Source organism: Microtus oregoni, unplaced genomic scaffold (assembly GCF_018167655.1).
Source record: "Microtus oregoni isolate MIOR12 unplaced genomic scaffold, Mior012 000017F_ref0000208, whole genome shotgun sequence".
NCBI lineage: Eukaryota > Metazoa > Chordata > Mammalia > Rodentia > Cricetidae > Microtus > Microtus oregoni.
This window is the reverse complement of record NW_024543076.1, coordinates 848,486-865,264: the sequence shown is the minus strand read 5'-3', so window position 1 is coordinate 865,264 and position 16,779 is coordinate 848,486. Positions and strand designations below refer to the sequence as shown.

The window sequence follows — 16,779 nt, the reverse complement described above, 5'->3', positions numbered from 1 at the left end:
TTTCCTGCTTCCAAGAAATGTCAGTTAGATACACTAGGCCTATAGGCCAAAGCTATATATCCCAATGTTGCAGAAGAGCTCTGGGTGACTGTCCAGGCAGTAAGCTGTGCCTGTCATTTGTTAACATTACAGCCTTCTGAGGTTTTTGATGGAGTTAAAGATATAGTTATGATAAAAGGTAAATTAGGTATAAAATTTTAGACTCACAAAGATAAGACAGATAATAGAGTAATTTCTCTAAATTTACCAATTACAAATGGACTGGATATCGTAACTGTAATTCTTACTTGATAACGGTTTTTGTTGAATATAATTTTACTACGTTAAAGTTAAAACCTTCCTTTTTAGTTGGACAAAATGTAGAACAATCCTTTTTGTACACTGTAAAGACATGTTGCTCTCATTGTTAATAAAGAGTTGATGGACAATAGCTAGGCAGGATTTTTGGGGAGAGAAGATTCTGGGAGGAACAAGGGTAGAGTCAAAGCAGGAGATGAATATCGTGTACTGAGATAAGGGGTAGAACATAAACAGAAATATGGGTTAATCTAAGTTGTAAGAGCTAGTTAGTAACAAACCTAACCTATTGGCCAAACATTTATACTTAATAATAAGTCTCTGTGTAGTTATTTGGGAGTGGGCTGGTCAGACTGAACTTACCAATGACCCTGACAAAAAAAAAAAATTCTACCTACAACAGTCTTCAAATTTGCTATGTAACCCAGGTTAGCCTTGAACTCAAGATCCTGCTCATTATACCTAGCAAGACAATGAGTTTTCATGACAAACTAGAAGATACTTGTAACATACACAAGAAGCAAATGATAGCACTTGTAAAAGAATGCATTCAAACAAAAGTAAACTAGTTTAGCTGTGGTGGCGCACACCTTTAAACACAGCACTAGGGAGGTAGAGGCAGGAGAATCTCTGTGAGTTTGAGGCCAGCCTGGTCTATGAGAGCTACTTTCCAGATAGCCAAGGCTACACAGAGAAGCCTTGCCTTGAAAAACCAAAAATAAATAAACAAACAAATAAAATTTTGAGGGATGTGAACTAAAGATATTGTTCCATTTACGAAACAAAAATGAGTCAATAAATATAAAAGCATACTCAGCTGTAATCATGAAGTTATTGATTAAACTACCAAATGAAATTTTATTCACCACATTGCCAAAAAACAAGCAAATAAAACCCCTCAAAATTTAAACTCAAAATATCAAGCCCTACACATATCTTATCATGTACAACTTTAGTATGTATGCAATGTTAATAAGGATAAATTAGGTGAGTGTCTAAGCTTCCAGCAAGGTGTCAACTTATCTTTCCTCTTCTTTCATTCCCCACAAAGGATGTGGCAAAAAGGACATGTGGCAGGTCTAAAATGAAATGACTAATCTAATAAAAAGCATTTATTTTTTTATTTGGAATCTCAGGATCAGTTTGAAAATGGACAGCCAAAGACACTACTAGAGACAATATAATGCTTTCAACTATTTAAAAACAATATTTTAATTAATTCTTTGAACACGTCATGTGTTGATTATTTTCATCCACTCTCCTAACTCCCCTAGATTCTGCCTACCCCTACAAACAAACTTCATGCACATGCATGGTCTAGCTTCCTTTCTCCTTTTAAAATGAATGGAATGAAAACTTAATATACTACAAAAGAATCTGTACACAGCAGAAAATAGGAAGGTCAGAGAGATTCTCGAGGGTCTGAAGCTCTGTTAACAGAATTTGAATGCTAGCTATCCCGTTTGTGATAACTGGCCAGAGAGCTATGGAGTCGGACTCTCGAAACACTCTAGCAGTAAGAGATCATTTAAGAAGCACTGCAGGACTGGTACAGGCGGCAAGAGCCCACTTCCATACTCAGTCATTAGAACTGTTGGGCTGCCTTAACAATCTGGTTATGAAGAGAAAAGCTAATATCTGAAGGCTCTTAGGAGACTGGTCAACAAATTCGAACAATATCATGATAGCAGATATGCTGAACAATGAGATAACTTTTAATTATTAAGAAGCAAAACCTGTAAAATTACATTGATTGAAAATTTCAGACATAAAGGTAACTTTTTATAAGCTTTGGCCAAAAGTGATTTTAAGATAATTATAGCATGATGTTTTGATAGTGTAACAAAGAATAACTGAAGGGATATAATAAACGATTTTTAAAAATTACCTGGATAGATCAAATGTTAAAACGGATGTCAGAGGAATTGGAAATTTCAGGAGGTTAACAGCATCCTGACTGGAAAATTAACATGTACTGTGCTTCAATGGTCACTAACTTTGCTTTAGTGGACTCTTCCTTCCGGCTTCCCAAACACCCAATAGGCTCCAAGTGGAGAAACTGTCATGCTCTTGTCTCATCCAGGGCCCACTATTATTATCCAAAGTCAGCCCAAGAAGGCAGATGCTTTCAACAGGAAGTTATCACTGTCCAAAACCCAGGAGGACGACTGCTGTTTCCATACCTCTTCCTATTCTTAAACCACGCTCCCTTAAAACAGACATTCTCCCCCAAGCCACACCATCAAAATAAAACCCTAAACAGAAGACATTAAAAATGACCTTGATTCGAAGCTTACTTAGAGCTCAGGCTCCCTTGGGTAGTGCAGAAAGCTAGCAAGACTCAGACTATTTCCAGTCCATCCTCTGTGGTGGCTAAGGACCACTGACAGTGCTGCACAGGTTCTGAGTGACTGCTTTCTTTAGAGTTGCTTATTTTCCAACAACTCTGTCCTATTCACATGGGCCATTGATATTTTTGTGCTCTTTATGTAGGATTTATGTTCACCTCTAATAAAAGTTTCTTGACTTCAAATAAGGAAGGTTTGAGTAGCATTGGAAGATGGACCGGTAAGAGTAACTCAGTCATATGGTAGCATATTGTCTAATTCAAGAACTTTCCAAGAAATGCTAAAAGGAAAGGTTTGATGGTTCTGCACTGACCAACACACGAGTGCATACTCTTAATGCCATACACACTCTAACCACTGGAGGTCAGCAGAGAACCTGGTCCTACTAGGGGCAGACTGACCTTCCGGATTAAAGGCAGCATTTCCATCAGAATAATGAATTCTATTCCTACATTCTCACGTGAGGAGACTCTAGGTGGTCTGATTGTATTCCACGGTGGAGGCAAGGGTATGTTTGAAGCATGTGCATACATGTACACATATGCATGTATAAAGTATGCACGAATGACAAAAACTTTTGGAAAACAAACTAAAGAAAACAGAATCACCTGCAATCCAGCCACCACTATTAACCATTACTAGCCTCTATAGAAAGATCACCATTGATATTTTGGATTCCGAGTCTACCTTGCTGACTCTGAATAAAATCTAACTAGTAGTGACATATTTCAATTGAGAAAACAAAGCAAATTCTCAGGTTCGTCAAATAGGAAAGTGCTAACATAATACTTAAAGACTGAGTTGCAGCCAGCACTTTGCAGAAACTTGTAGAAAGAGCAGAGTGAAAATCCTTAATCAAGAGGACCGGCAACACTCTCAATGTGTAGAGTCAGTCACTGCATGGAAACGTAAAAGCCAACTCTGCTGACAAATGAGGCACAAGAGATTCTGAATGAATCTTCCTTCTTGTAAAGCACACACTAATTTCTGCATGTGGAGATAAAATTGTTCCTTATAATCAATGATGAGTGAGAGTTGGAGAAATACAGAAGAAAACACTCCGATGCACTGCTGGGAGAACTGAAATAAGCTAGAGTATTACAATGTACCTGTTAGACACCAGCTACTGGTAGGCAGTCAATTATCTAATCACTTTTCAATAACTACAAGTGAACAACTATACCCACTAGGTATCAGTGCTGGGAAAGACCACTACAGAGATAAGGTTCATCCTCTTACAGGGCTCACATTTTATTTCATTTATTGATTGATTGAGACAATGTCTCACTATACATTCTAGGCTGGCCTGGAATTCTTGATGTAGACCAAACTAGCCTTGAACCCACAGAGATTCACCTGCCTTTGCCTCCCAAAAGCTGAGGTTCAATGTAAATGCCACCACACCTGGCCTTATATTTTATTATTGTCATTGTTATCACCATTACTGATGTGACTACTTCCAATACTACTCCTGTTTCCATGGGTCAAACTCTTAGAAGAACCTTACCATCCCTAACACATAGCATACACATATTCCAGTTTGTAGTCACTTGGTACAACTTAAGAAGCTAAGATTCTTGCCCCGCCCCCCGTCTCAAGAGCAAATAAATAAATAAATAAAATAAAAAAATAGCATATATCCTGATCAAAGAAGTTTTCCCAAGTCCTCCAGACTGAGAAGGTAACTGCCAGAACGATGGCAAAAACAGCCTGACATCCTGCTCTTCTGTCAAGCATGGGGACAGAAACAGCTGGGACTGAGATCAATTTCTGTCTTTTTCTGCAGCCATGACTTCATTTTCCCTTTTCTTTCCCTGTTCTCTGATAGTTCGTCTGTTCCCTATAATGAGTATAGCAAATGGAGAGTTTTAGGAACCTGAGGTGAAATGCAAGCAGTACTTGGGATTTCATGAAATGTAAAGAGTTGGTGAGCGTGCTGACGCTATTCCAGCTTCAGCTACTCCTCTTAGCTGTACAATGAGGAAAACAGAGGCGAGGGGAACAAAGGCTACACGCAGTTCACACCCTGAAACACAAGTACCGACTGGGTGGAACTGGCTTCTTTCCTACTCCAACCCAAGTTCTCAGCACTGGAGTGAACCTTCCATACAAGATCCTTACTCAGAAGGGCATATGAAGACGTGAGCTGCCAGAGGGTGGGAGAGGAGACGGAAGGAAACACAGGCAGCAAACCAAGTAAGCGGCTCCTAGAAATGTGCACTGCCATGAAGACTCCAGAAAACCAACCAAACGGTATTAAGAGAAGACTTCCCAACCTGTTTTGAGAGACAAGGAGGTGCTGTCCCTCCCAAAGGGACCCACAGGGACTTCTTTAAAGTGCTCATTGATGCTTTACTTTTAAAGTCCCATTACGTGTTTAGATCGTCCTGAATTCTGCTGCTTCTCGACTGTACAGTCTCACCACCATCAGCTCTTCAAGAGGACTGATGAAAAATTCTAACATAACATTTACAAAACTTTCTCCCCAGGGGACTATGCAAGATTGTGGCTCAGAAAGATCTCACCTTTATGCATGCCTGTCACACCACAGTTTGAGCTTCAACAAAAGTACTACTCTTTCTTCATATCTGTGTCATATCCCCAAAGAAGAAGCCCCATCCCATCATGGTAAGGTATACTTATTAATATAACGTATTGCAATATTTAATGCCTCCTCTTCAGAGAAGTTATTGTGTGTTCAGCTCTACGTTCAGTTTGCTGCCACATCTCTAGGACTTATCACATGTCATTACAGAGAATAGGTCTGTAAGTTTTTGTGGAATAAATACTATTAGCTAAGACTATGATAGCCATAGGTGAGGTAATTTATGTAAGAATAAGCGGAGATCCACATAAGCACTCAATGAATACACTCACCAATTAATTTAATTAGAAAGTTTTCATAGGAACTGCTCTAACACGAACCATGTGACTCTGGATGAGAGGTCCGAGTGAAGCAGTTGAGGCAGCAGACAGTCCAGAGCCGACTGCCACAGCACCCAACAGATGACTGATGGAACAAGAGACGGAGTCAGGATGATATCTTGATTTTCAAGCAACCTTGTATCCTTGACAGGAAACGGATCCTCTGACCCCAACAAAGTTAATCTGGAAGTAACAAGTACACATACTTGTCTGGACAGACTATGGTAAAGAAATACCAACCACAGGAAGAAAACTGACCTTATTTGTGCAGAGCACAATCATTTTCACTAGAAAGCCATTACAATATGAAATATATATATATATATATATATATATATATATATATATAAAACTGTAAAACTGCTGGAATTAAAATCCAACACACAGAGCAACACAAATGTTAATTTCATTTTCTACATATTACAACAACAATAAACACAAAATTTAAAAGCCAAAGCCTTTTTTAACAGTTACAAAAAGTAAGACATAGTTAAGAATACAAAGCCTGGGGGTTGGGGAAACCTAGACAAACCCAAACTGACAAATATTCTACAGCTCCAGGAGATGAAAACTCAGTGAGGGATGTAAACCTGTGGGATGCAGCACCACTGTGTCGTCTATGATGCTCTGTCTTGGGGAAATTATTATTAAAAGCAGAATAAGTGCACTTAGAACAATGACCACAGACACACTTAGTATTTATAAATGAACCTTTATTGAAGACACTTTAATGCCATTTGTAAGACACTTCAATATCTTACATGTTTTCAATGTATACTGCTTCAAAATTTCTATAAATAACTCTACATTTTAAAAAAGAAATATATTCTACAAATTACGTGACCAATATTACTTAGAATAGCCTAGGTTATGAAAATAAAGATAAAAAGATGACCAGAAAGACCCAAGACCTGACAAGTAAATGTGACAGCCTGGATGAGAAACAAGACGTGGAAGAACTGGTAAAAACTGTAAGAGTCATTGAGGGAGGCTCCAGTGCTGGCCTCCAAGGTCTGACAGTAAAGTAATATAAAATGTTGATGGTGGAGCACAGAGAAAACACACACAGACACACTCAATCTCAAAATAAAATACACTAAAAGAGTTCATAAGAGTTATCAGAAAAATAATATATGTAGACTGAAAATGAAAAAAATATTGCTGAAACTGGAAATATCTAAATACATGGTAAAATTAAGAATGTTTACAGATCAAAAGATTTAAGATTACTAAAATAATAATTCTCCCCAAACTGGTCCCAATGAAGTGAACTCTAAGTAGAATCCTGGCTAGGCGTCACATGGAAATACAACACCACTAAAACAGACAAAGGCACTCGGAGAAAAAAGCACAAAGTTGGAAGATTTACACTACTTGTTTACAAGATCCTCTATAAGCTACAAAAATCCACAAAATATGCAATGAACAGTCACTAGATCAACAATACAAAAAAGAGCAGAAACAGAGTCATAAGTACAGGGCCTATGATTCTATTTCAACAAAGATACAAGGCAATCAGAGAAAAAAAAGGGAAAATTTTTTCACTAACACATAATTACACATCTGTTTGACAACCACATACAACAAACCACCTACCCACTTTAACTCATGTATTGCTCTACAAGTAATAACTAATTATAAATGAACAATGGGCATAGAAGGAAACCTTCATACTATGAATTTTATAGAAGAAAACAAGGCAAAGTAATTTTGCAACATCTGCATAAATACAAAATCCAAACTATGATGCATTAAAAGTTAGTAAGAACTTCATCAAAATTAAAAACATGGAACCAGAAAGGTGGTTCAGTGGTTAAGAGTACTTATTCTCTTCGAGCAGATGAGGGGGGGGACTTGATCGGGGGAGGGGGAGTGAAATGGGAAGCAGTTGTGGGGACGAGGCAGAAATCCTTAATAAGTAAATAAATTTAAAAAAAAAAAAGAGTACTTATTCCTCTTGCAAAGGACTTGAGTACTCATATGGTGGCCTACAGACAACCCTAACTACAATTCCAAGAGATCTGACTCCCTCTTCTGAACTCTGCAGGGACTGTGCACATGAATGCTGTACATAAATACATATATACCATACATACATAGGCAAGCTAAACATTCATACACATAAAATCAAATAAATCTAAAAAAGAAACTTAAGACATTTAAGGTAGGTGTGGTGCCACAGTTCTGAAATTCCAGCACTTTGGAGATTGCAGTAAGTGATTACCAGTTCCAGGTTAGCTTCGGCTACATATTAAGCCCCAAGGTAGTCTGGGCTACTTAGTGAGACCTCTCTCAAACAAGCAAACAAAAGCAAAGCAAAGCAAAGCAAAACAAAACAAAACAAAAAACCCCAAAGGGCAATGGATACAGTTGCAACACAACCCTTGCAACCAAAGCTCAGGGGACACTGTAGAAGAGAGGGCAGAAAGATGGTAAGAGCCAAAGGACCAGGAGGCCTGCTGTGAGAGCAGGTCTCTTAGCAACAACAAGGAAGCCATATCTGATTCCTCAGTGGATGCCTAGACAAGACCTAATACAACACCAGTAAGTGCTAAAAGGAAAGGAGACTGTTCAAAGGACCAGCCCCTTAGGCAATTAACAAAAGAGAAGAGAAGGAAAATCAGTCTTCCTTAGAGATGAGTCTCCTAATCATCAACACCAAATGATCAATCCTGTAATCATATACATACAAGGAACACTAAACAGATTCAGCAGGTTGTATCTATATATTTATGCATATACATAGGTAATAATAATAATTTTTTAAAAGGCCATGAAGAAGCGGTGGTGGTACATGAGAGGGACTAGAGGGTGAGTGGGAAGGGCAGACTGAAGTAATTACATTTTACTTTTAAAAACATGTAAAGGGAGGGGGCAGCAAGATAAAGGTCATTGTAACCAAGCCTGACAACTTGAGTTTGATCCGCAGGTCTCACACAGTAGAGAGAACTGACTGTCCCAAGTTTTTCTCTGACCTCAGCATGCATGCTGTGGCATGTACAATAAAAAAAATGAGTAAGTATAATACAAAACTGAAAATAAAAACAAAAGACAACCCTGCACAAAGCTGAAATCTCCCACTTCCATAATTCAAATGCTATCACAGAGCCATCATAAAACTATCTAACAGAATAGAGAACTTGGAAATAAACAATCACAAACACCTGTTGTTCTATAAGGATGTCAATATCATCTAATTGGGGGAACAGTCTCTTCAACATATGGTTCCAAATAGCCTGGATATTTTACACATATAAAAAATAAAATTAGACTCTTACCTTAATATATACATACAAAATAAGTTAAAAAGTACCAAACACCAAGTAAGACCCAAGACTGGAAAGCTATTAAAATATAGGAGAGCTTAGTGACATTAGATTCACTATGATTTCTTAGCTATGACACCTAAAATATGGGCAACAAATATAAAAACAGATGAATTGTACTACAAGATTAAAAAAAAATAAGACACAATCAACAAAATAAAAAGACAACCTGCAAAATGAGAGAAATATTTGAAAGCCATGTGTGTGAGATAAAGGAAGACTATTTAGAATATATAAAGTCCTCTAGCCATTTAGTAACAGAAAGATGACAAAAACTAATTTTTAAGAAAAGGAGAACATTTTTTCCAATAACTAACAAGCATATTTAGATACTCAACATCACTAAACTTTAGGCAATACAAATCAACCATATTATCTATGAGATGATTGGTATTTTCAAATATTTAATACACATAAAGCTCTGTACATAATATATACCATTAACAAGGATATGGACAAACTAAAACACTTATGTACTATTAAATGATGAATAAACAAAATGGAATATATAATAGTTTCACATTCATAGTTAACTGCAGCCAAAAATACTATATAAAAATTCCAGAAATAAACAACCATTAAACTGAACACGTTCTAAGTGGCATAATGAAATCTCATGTCTTACTGCCTCCTACTGGTGCACTAGGTCTCCCCTAGCCAACACACCCACACTGCATACATACACAGCCTGCCCATTGGTCACTCAGCAGTTGTCTCGGCTATCAGGTCAATTACAGTACCATCAGGCTTATGTTCAAGTCCTTTTCTCCTTAATAATGACTGCATGCTAAGCAGCGATTCTAGCAATTTGAATAAGCCAACAAAAAGAATTTAAGCTTTAGTACAATAAGATATATTACAAAACTAGATTCATGTAACTTTTATTATTATATAAATGTTATATACTTATAATAAAAACTAGGATATTCCTCTTTAAAAAGGAAATTATAGCATATGCCTCGACAGGAAACCAGTCTTGAGGATATTATGCTAAGTGAAAGGGATTGTATGATGCCACTTAAGCAGGGTGTTTAAAATGGTCAAATTCTAGAAATAGAAATTAGAATGGTAGTTTTCATGGGTTGAGGGTTAGCAGAAATGAGATGTCGCTGTTTCATAGCTATAGCATTTTAGTTTCACAGGATAATGAAAGGCCTAGAAACTGGGTAAAAACAATGCAAACAAATGTAACACTACTGGAGCTGCACAGAAGCACAGTCCAGGTGGCAACTGTATGTTATAGGTATTTTATCCAATTTTTTTTTAATAAAAGGCACTTAGCAGAATGGGAGAAAATATTTGTAAATAGTACTAATGCTCATATAAACTCATAACGCAGCAGGAAAATAATCCAACAAAATGTATATAATCAATGATATACAACTGTTGTATGAGCACATGAAAACATTCTCAAGCTCAGTGCTATCACCCTACAACAGAATGTCACTAAATACTATAAACAAATCAACCAGGCATAATGGGGCATGCCTTTCATCCCAGCACTTCAAGGCCAGCCAGGGGCACACAGAGTGACAGCAAAACTCTTAAAGATATTTATAACCACACAGCATGGAGTAATCTCAAAATAACCAGGCTAAAAACAAAAGAAGCATACATGCTATGACTCCACTTACATAAAATTCTAGATATGACCAAAAGTTGTGAAGTAGAAAGTATGGGAAAGACACAGTGAGAATTTGAAGGGATGATAAAAATCTCAGCTTTGGAGATAAAACCATGGTGTAAGCGCATCAAAGCTTACACAGCTATTCCATTAAACCTGGGGTCCACATGCCAGTTAGATCTTAATAATAGCCTTGTTACAGAAAGCAAACCTAGTGCAGAATGATTTGAACAACAGGCACTTCTCAGCCCACAGAATTCCTAATGCTCGGAACTTCTACAACACAAACTAGGAAGAGTACAAAACATCTTACAGAATTAAGGGAAACACCAAAAAGGTGAATAAACCACAAAATGTGAATAAATCACCAATAAGCTTCATACCACCATTGTTTAAAAAGAAAAGTTACCCAAATGAGCAAAGGGAGTACCTAAGACTGCAGATATAACTTTCGCTAGTACACAGTGATGGATTAAAAACAACATCTGAACTATGGCTGATTTCCTCAATAAAAGGAAACTTCTAATAGTGAGATTTATTTATTGTACAAATTAATTTGTTTAAAAAAATACCATAAATGATGGACATAATTGATTCAATGATAGAAATAACTAATTCTCTCCCCATAACTGTAAGTGTGGAAGTATAGTGGTTCAAATTTAGTGCCAGTAGGAACTCAGAAACTCATATTTCATTGTAGCATCTAATTAAATATAGAAAGAACAGAAGGATCTGAACGTTGACCCCATACCCAGCATGCCAAGCTCTCTATCAGTGAAAGGGCAGGAAGGAAGTACTCCAGAAAGCAATGCAGACATCATCTCTGCCTGTACCTGCAATTTTTATTGCCTTCTTTATTTAATTCATCTGTGAGTTAACAAACAGAAATATGGGGAATGGCTTATAATAGTTTGAAATGATATGCCATTAGAAAATGCTATTCTTCCGGGCATTGAGCAGTGTTAGTAAATCCTCACAATGCTCTCTGAATGAAACAGGAAAGAACAAAATTGCTCTGTGCAGACATTGGTCAGATCAGGACTCTAATTCCAGCTTAATACACACTAAGCTGTACAACACTGGTTAAGTGGCTTTATTCTGTTTCTTCCCCCAGAAAAATGAAGAGAGACAGAGGGAGAGAGAAAGAGTGAGGGAAAGAGGGGGAAACAGAAAGACAGACAGACAGAGATATACACAGGGAGAGCAGGCGTTCAGGAGCAGAATAATTGCCATCAGCAGGTCAAATATAAGGAGGAAATTTGTAGAATAGAAGAAAGCTTTACACACAGTAACTTACCAAGAACTCAATGCAAACAAGCTTTTATGAGTAGTTTGTCTTCTAGAAACTGCCAAATGCACGACATACAGAGATTAGTAAGCTGTTAAGTCTCTACAACCGGGAGCATCAAGAAAAAGAAAAAAAGTATTGACTTGAAAAACTCCCAGTGCAGCAGACGAAGCAGCTAAGACCCCAACACAAGACCTACCAAGTTCAACTTGCTTGGCACTCCGAGAAGGGAAGGCTGGAGTACAGTGAGCAGGGTACTTGGAGGGAGCACTAACTGCTAGCTCACCTGTTCAACTTAGAAAACACTGCTACTTATATTAAAAACCACAGAGATTTTACAGAGTGCATTTCATAGGCACAAACAAAACACAAGAAAACAGATTTTTAGAGAGACTAACCAAAGTGTTTATAATAGTTCAAAAGTTATCATAGTAACTGCAGCTAATTACACTTTAAACACAAAGCCAGTCTTAGCAGAATCCTTAAACTAAACAGAAACACAAAAATCTGATACGGTCTTATTTGAAATGAATATCATATTTTTGTATAATTTTATAGTCTTATTTAAATTGACTATTATGATATTTTTACATGCTTCTAAAAGTAATAAAAATCCTTATCTGTCTTCCAAAACTATAGTTCAATTGTATTTATTGATTTTAGTATTTGCTTTGGTAGAAAATGTAGTTAGCTGCTACCTATATACTTGATCTGCTACATTTTAATTCAAAAAAAGCATAAATATCTTTTACATAGGCAAAATGGAGTTTTGTTGAAAAGACATAAAAGATAAAATACTAGAAATTTATTCTATGTTCTAGACTCTTAGATTTTATCTTCATTTAAAGCAGGGCATTTGGGGGGAAAAAGGAAGGGGGTTTTGCATGTGCAGGAGGGAATACGACATTTCTTCCAGACTTCCTATTTAGTTACTTACAGTGCTGATCACAATCAACTCTGGCAAACACTACTTGATTTTTATCTGGATATTCTTCCTTAATGACATCAGATGCTTCCTCAAAAATTGGATGCAACATCTGGCTGAAACGACACCTACACACAGACAAGCACACAATTAGCAGGAGAACGCAGAAGATACAGGGTCTTACTGCAGTTATCATTCATTGATGTTTAGTATATGTACAGAAAACAACCTGTGAGACAATCACACATTCAGTTTAATCATGCTTCTGATGTCTGTCAATGAATAGAGGAAACTGACTTGAATTCAGAGATCGTACTCTCTAATGCAATATTGTATAAACTATCAAGTTCATTTGTTGTTTTGCCAGTGTTTTGGTGAACGTAACTACAGATCTCTCACAGAAGTTATGACGTAAGCCTGCAACATACCCTCTACCCTACATTGCTTTAGGCTTGTAACTGCTAAGATCTGAGTGTTTACAGAAGAAATCACCTTTATCTGAGCAATAACATCCTTCCATATTATTGTACAAACTCTGAGTTTATTGCAAATGCTAGGTCAACCCACCTGACTACTCCATCAATTTAGACACAAGTTAATGTACTAAATAAAAACAGTTCTTTCAAAAGAATATATAGCAGATAATAAGCATTTTCCCTTCAAAATATATTCATACATTAAAAATGGGCCTTTATTTCTACAAAGATATAAACATACTATGTCTAGCAGCAAACGTTCTAATTCCTAAAGACTCCCTGACATTTTCCCCTCTCCCACCTGGTTATAAAAGTGGGGCAAAATATCCACAATATTCCAGGAAATTGTTACTTCTAATCCTCTCTGCCCCTCATTTGGTCAATAACTTCAGAAATCCATATTGGGGGTGATTAAAGGAACCTAACTGGGGTGTGAGAGGGGGTGGAGAAATAGTATATACATACAACCACATGAGGAAGATGGACATTTCATGGGAAAAGATATTGAGGAAGATATGTAAAACACTATCAATGCTACTATTGCTTTTAGAGCCCTTATATACCAAGACATTTTCTTGAAGAAACCCGTGACTTCTAATCCATGTGAGTTACATATATTAGCAATAATCCAGTGAAGAATATGTGAAAGGATGTGGCTTTACACCTCCTCCCTATTTCTTCTTGTTTCTCTCTCTAGCCTACTCACCTGACTTCCTAAGGAGATATCCTAGAATATACCAAGGAGACATAATCTGTATCTTCAGACTCAGCTTTCAAGTGGTTCTTTCCTCTTTAGCATCTTAAATCTCCCATCTGGGATAGGTAGGAAGGGTCTGTGGAGATCCTGGACCGGGTCTTATTTAAGTACATATTCTAATAGGTGTTCAATAGACTCTGTTAAATGAGCAGCCTGACAAATTCAAAAACTAGAGCAGCCAGAACCCAAGGTCTGCGAGTACTTAAAATTTTCTGAAAATAGACTAGGCAGAGGGCAGGGGAAGGCAGAGACAGGGTTTGGTTTGTGGTTCTGAGAATTTTAGCTGGGGAATACTTGAGAACAGATCTAAGGCTTCTGGCTCCAGAGCAAGGGAAGTCTCACATCGAGAGCTCCTCTCTGGGCAGTCCAGTAAAGTTTTTAAGCAGATTCATATTTAAAATAGTATCTGTTTGAGTACTAAAAGTTTAAAGGGGAAGGTGTATTATTACTGCAGTTTTGTATGCAAGAAAACACTACATTCACACAGGTAACACCACAAAAGAAACAGAGCCACTAAAAAGCTCTCATGGTCTTCTGACCCAATCTTCAATGAGGGCTTAAATAATCCTTAACCAATCAACCAGAGAGGTAATAGACACTTTGGTGCCATTTACTATTATGACCTAGTGGAAGAGAAATAAGCTTTAGATTTAGACACACCTGAGTTTAAATTCCCAGATCCACCACTTACTAGCCAGATGGCCTTTCTGAACCTCAGCTTCCCTAATCTAAAATGGAAATCACAATACCTAGCTGCAAGTCAACCCTGAGCCTTAGAACAATATACAGAGCATTACTCACCACCTACTCAGGGTTATTATTCTCTGCAGTATTATAGTGCTTCTAGGTAGCTAGCTACATAAGAGAACTAACTTCCAGAGAATAGAGCCTAGCCTTTGAAAGCAAATGCAGGAAGCTTATCAGCAAATTACCCAAATTTCCCCAGTTGAAAAAAAGAGCGCCAATTCATCACTAACAGTAAAAGATATTCTTTAGGTATATGTTTTCTCAAAGAGCCGCTGCTAGTCCACATTTCCAACTCAGATCTGCATGTACTACTCTGCTTTCTCATGACAACCAGAATTCCTCACTCAAGAGCACTGCATTCTAGTTTGCCCTGTGCTACCATCTGATCAGGTCGCAGGGCAAGTACTTTACTCCTCTGAATCTGAGTTTCCTTACCTGTGAAGTACACTGGACTAGATAATCTCTACCAAAATTTATGACTAAGTCCTAATTTGCCTTGAGAAATGCTACCTCCACTAAGCATTTACATACATGGTATTTTCCTGTGAATCTTCAACTTTATTTATTAAAGTTTTTAAAATACCGTATCATGCATCCACACACTCTTTCAAGAGACATTGTTATGTACTTATGAGTCACGTGTTTTGAAAAGTGTTGGAGATGACATCTTAAAGTACTTATGGTAACTATCTCCACAGAACAAAGATGGTTATTTGGGAATCACCAACTAGATTGTAGCATGTATAGGACTACAGCGGAGTAAGACTAGAGCTACGAGAAATGCAGAATCTCCTTGACTCACAAAAGGGCTAAGTCCAAGGAATCTAATGGGAACTGAAAATATCTTAAGGCAAAAATGCATTAACTATGCCTACCCTTCGAACAGCACAGCTCAGAAACGTGCACAATGCAGATGATGAGTTTCTCTGCCTCATGACCACCTGTTTGGCTGGGAGCTAGACCTCGTCACCACAGCCCGCCACAGAGGGAATATATATTGCTTGCTACCAGCCCAGACACAGGTCACAATTTAAAGTTCAGCTTCTATGGAATGCATATAATTTTTACATGATAGTCACATGCTGAACTGTTGCACACTGGACACTGTCCTAACCTGAGTTGATGGAGGGTAGGAGCACTGATACACGAAGATGACTGGAAGAAAGCAGCACTCTAGTCTCTTATCTGAAAGACGACTAACAAATAAAGAAGTATTTGCGAACAAGAAGTGAGCCACCCAGGTCGGGAAGATGGCAGCAGAGTGGCATAAGAGTACACACTTTCACAGAATTGAAAGAAGTTTGGTGTGACAAGCAGAATATGGGGGCAGAAAGAAGTGAGAGATGCAAGCGAGCAAATCATGAGGTACCTTCTAGGTCAAAGCAAGGGGCTTAAATTTTAACCCAAAGATTCAGAAGGTTTAAGAGTGTAAACTCAAATAATTTGCAGTGTAGGGAAGAAATCAGCCTTATATTACAGAGAGTACTGTGGAAATACATAATATAAAAATATATAAATACGTAATATATAAACTCTGACTTACACTGCGGAGAATATTGTGGACATATGTAAAACTAGAGGCATAGAAATCCCAGGGAGGAGATGGTCTCAGGGAACCAAGGAAACTGCAGCACCACAGCTAGCCCAAAGAGGGGTGGTGGCAGCGGGCAGGCAATAAAGCCTTTTAGGGAATGGTTAAAAACAATAATGCCAGGGTTTCAAAGCACTCTTCAATTAATACTCCCTCATTCCTACCTGCATCACACATTCTTTAGAATACTTAAACATCATATTCTAGATTCTGGGAATACTATGAAGTCTATTTGGTAGGACTCAAACAGATTTAAAGACAGTATCTAAGTTGAACATCTCTAGTCTGAAAGTCTGAAATTGCAAATGATAAACAGTTTCAGATTTTAGAACAGTTCAGACTTTAGAGGCACTCAACTTCTAAAAGTTTATGAACATATTCCAAAAACTAAATCCCTTCTGAGATAAAGCACTTCAGATAGGGAATAATCAACCTGAAGAGACAAGAAGATGGTTCCAGCGTATCATGTAAACAC

The 16,779-nt window shown here is 37.5% G+C and overlaps 1 protein-coding gene across 1 annotated transcript in view; it reads right to left on the bottom strand.

Moving 5' to 3' along the window:
- Positions 1 to 16,779, bottom strand: part of Erp44 (endoplasmic reticulum protein 44) — an 81,606-nt gene that overhangs the window by 31,011 nt on the left and 33,816 nt on the right. Inside the window, exon 4 of the mRNA XM_041667733.1 lies at positions 12,746 to 12,861. Within this exon, the coding sequence (XP_041523667.1) occupies positions 12,746 to 12,861 (116 nt within the window). The remainder of the gene's footprint in view (positions 1 to 12,745; positions 12,862 to 16,779) is intronic.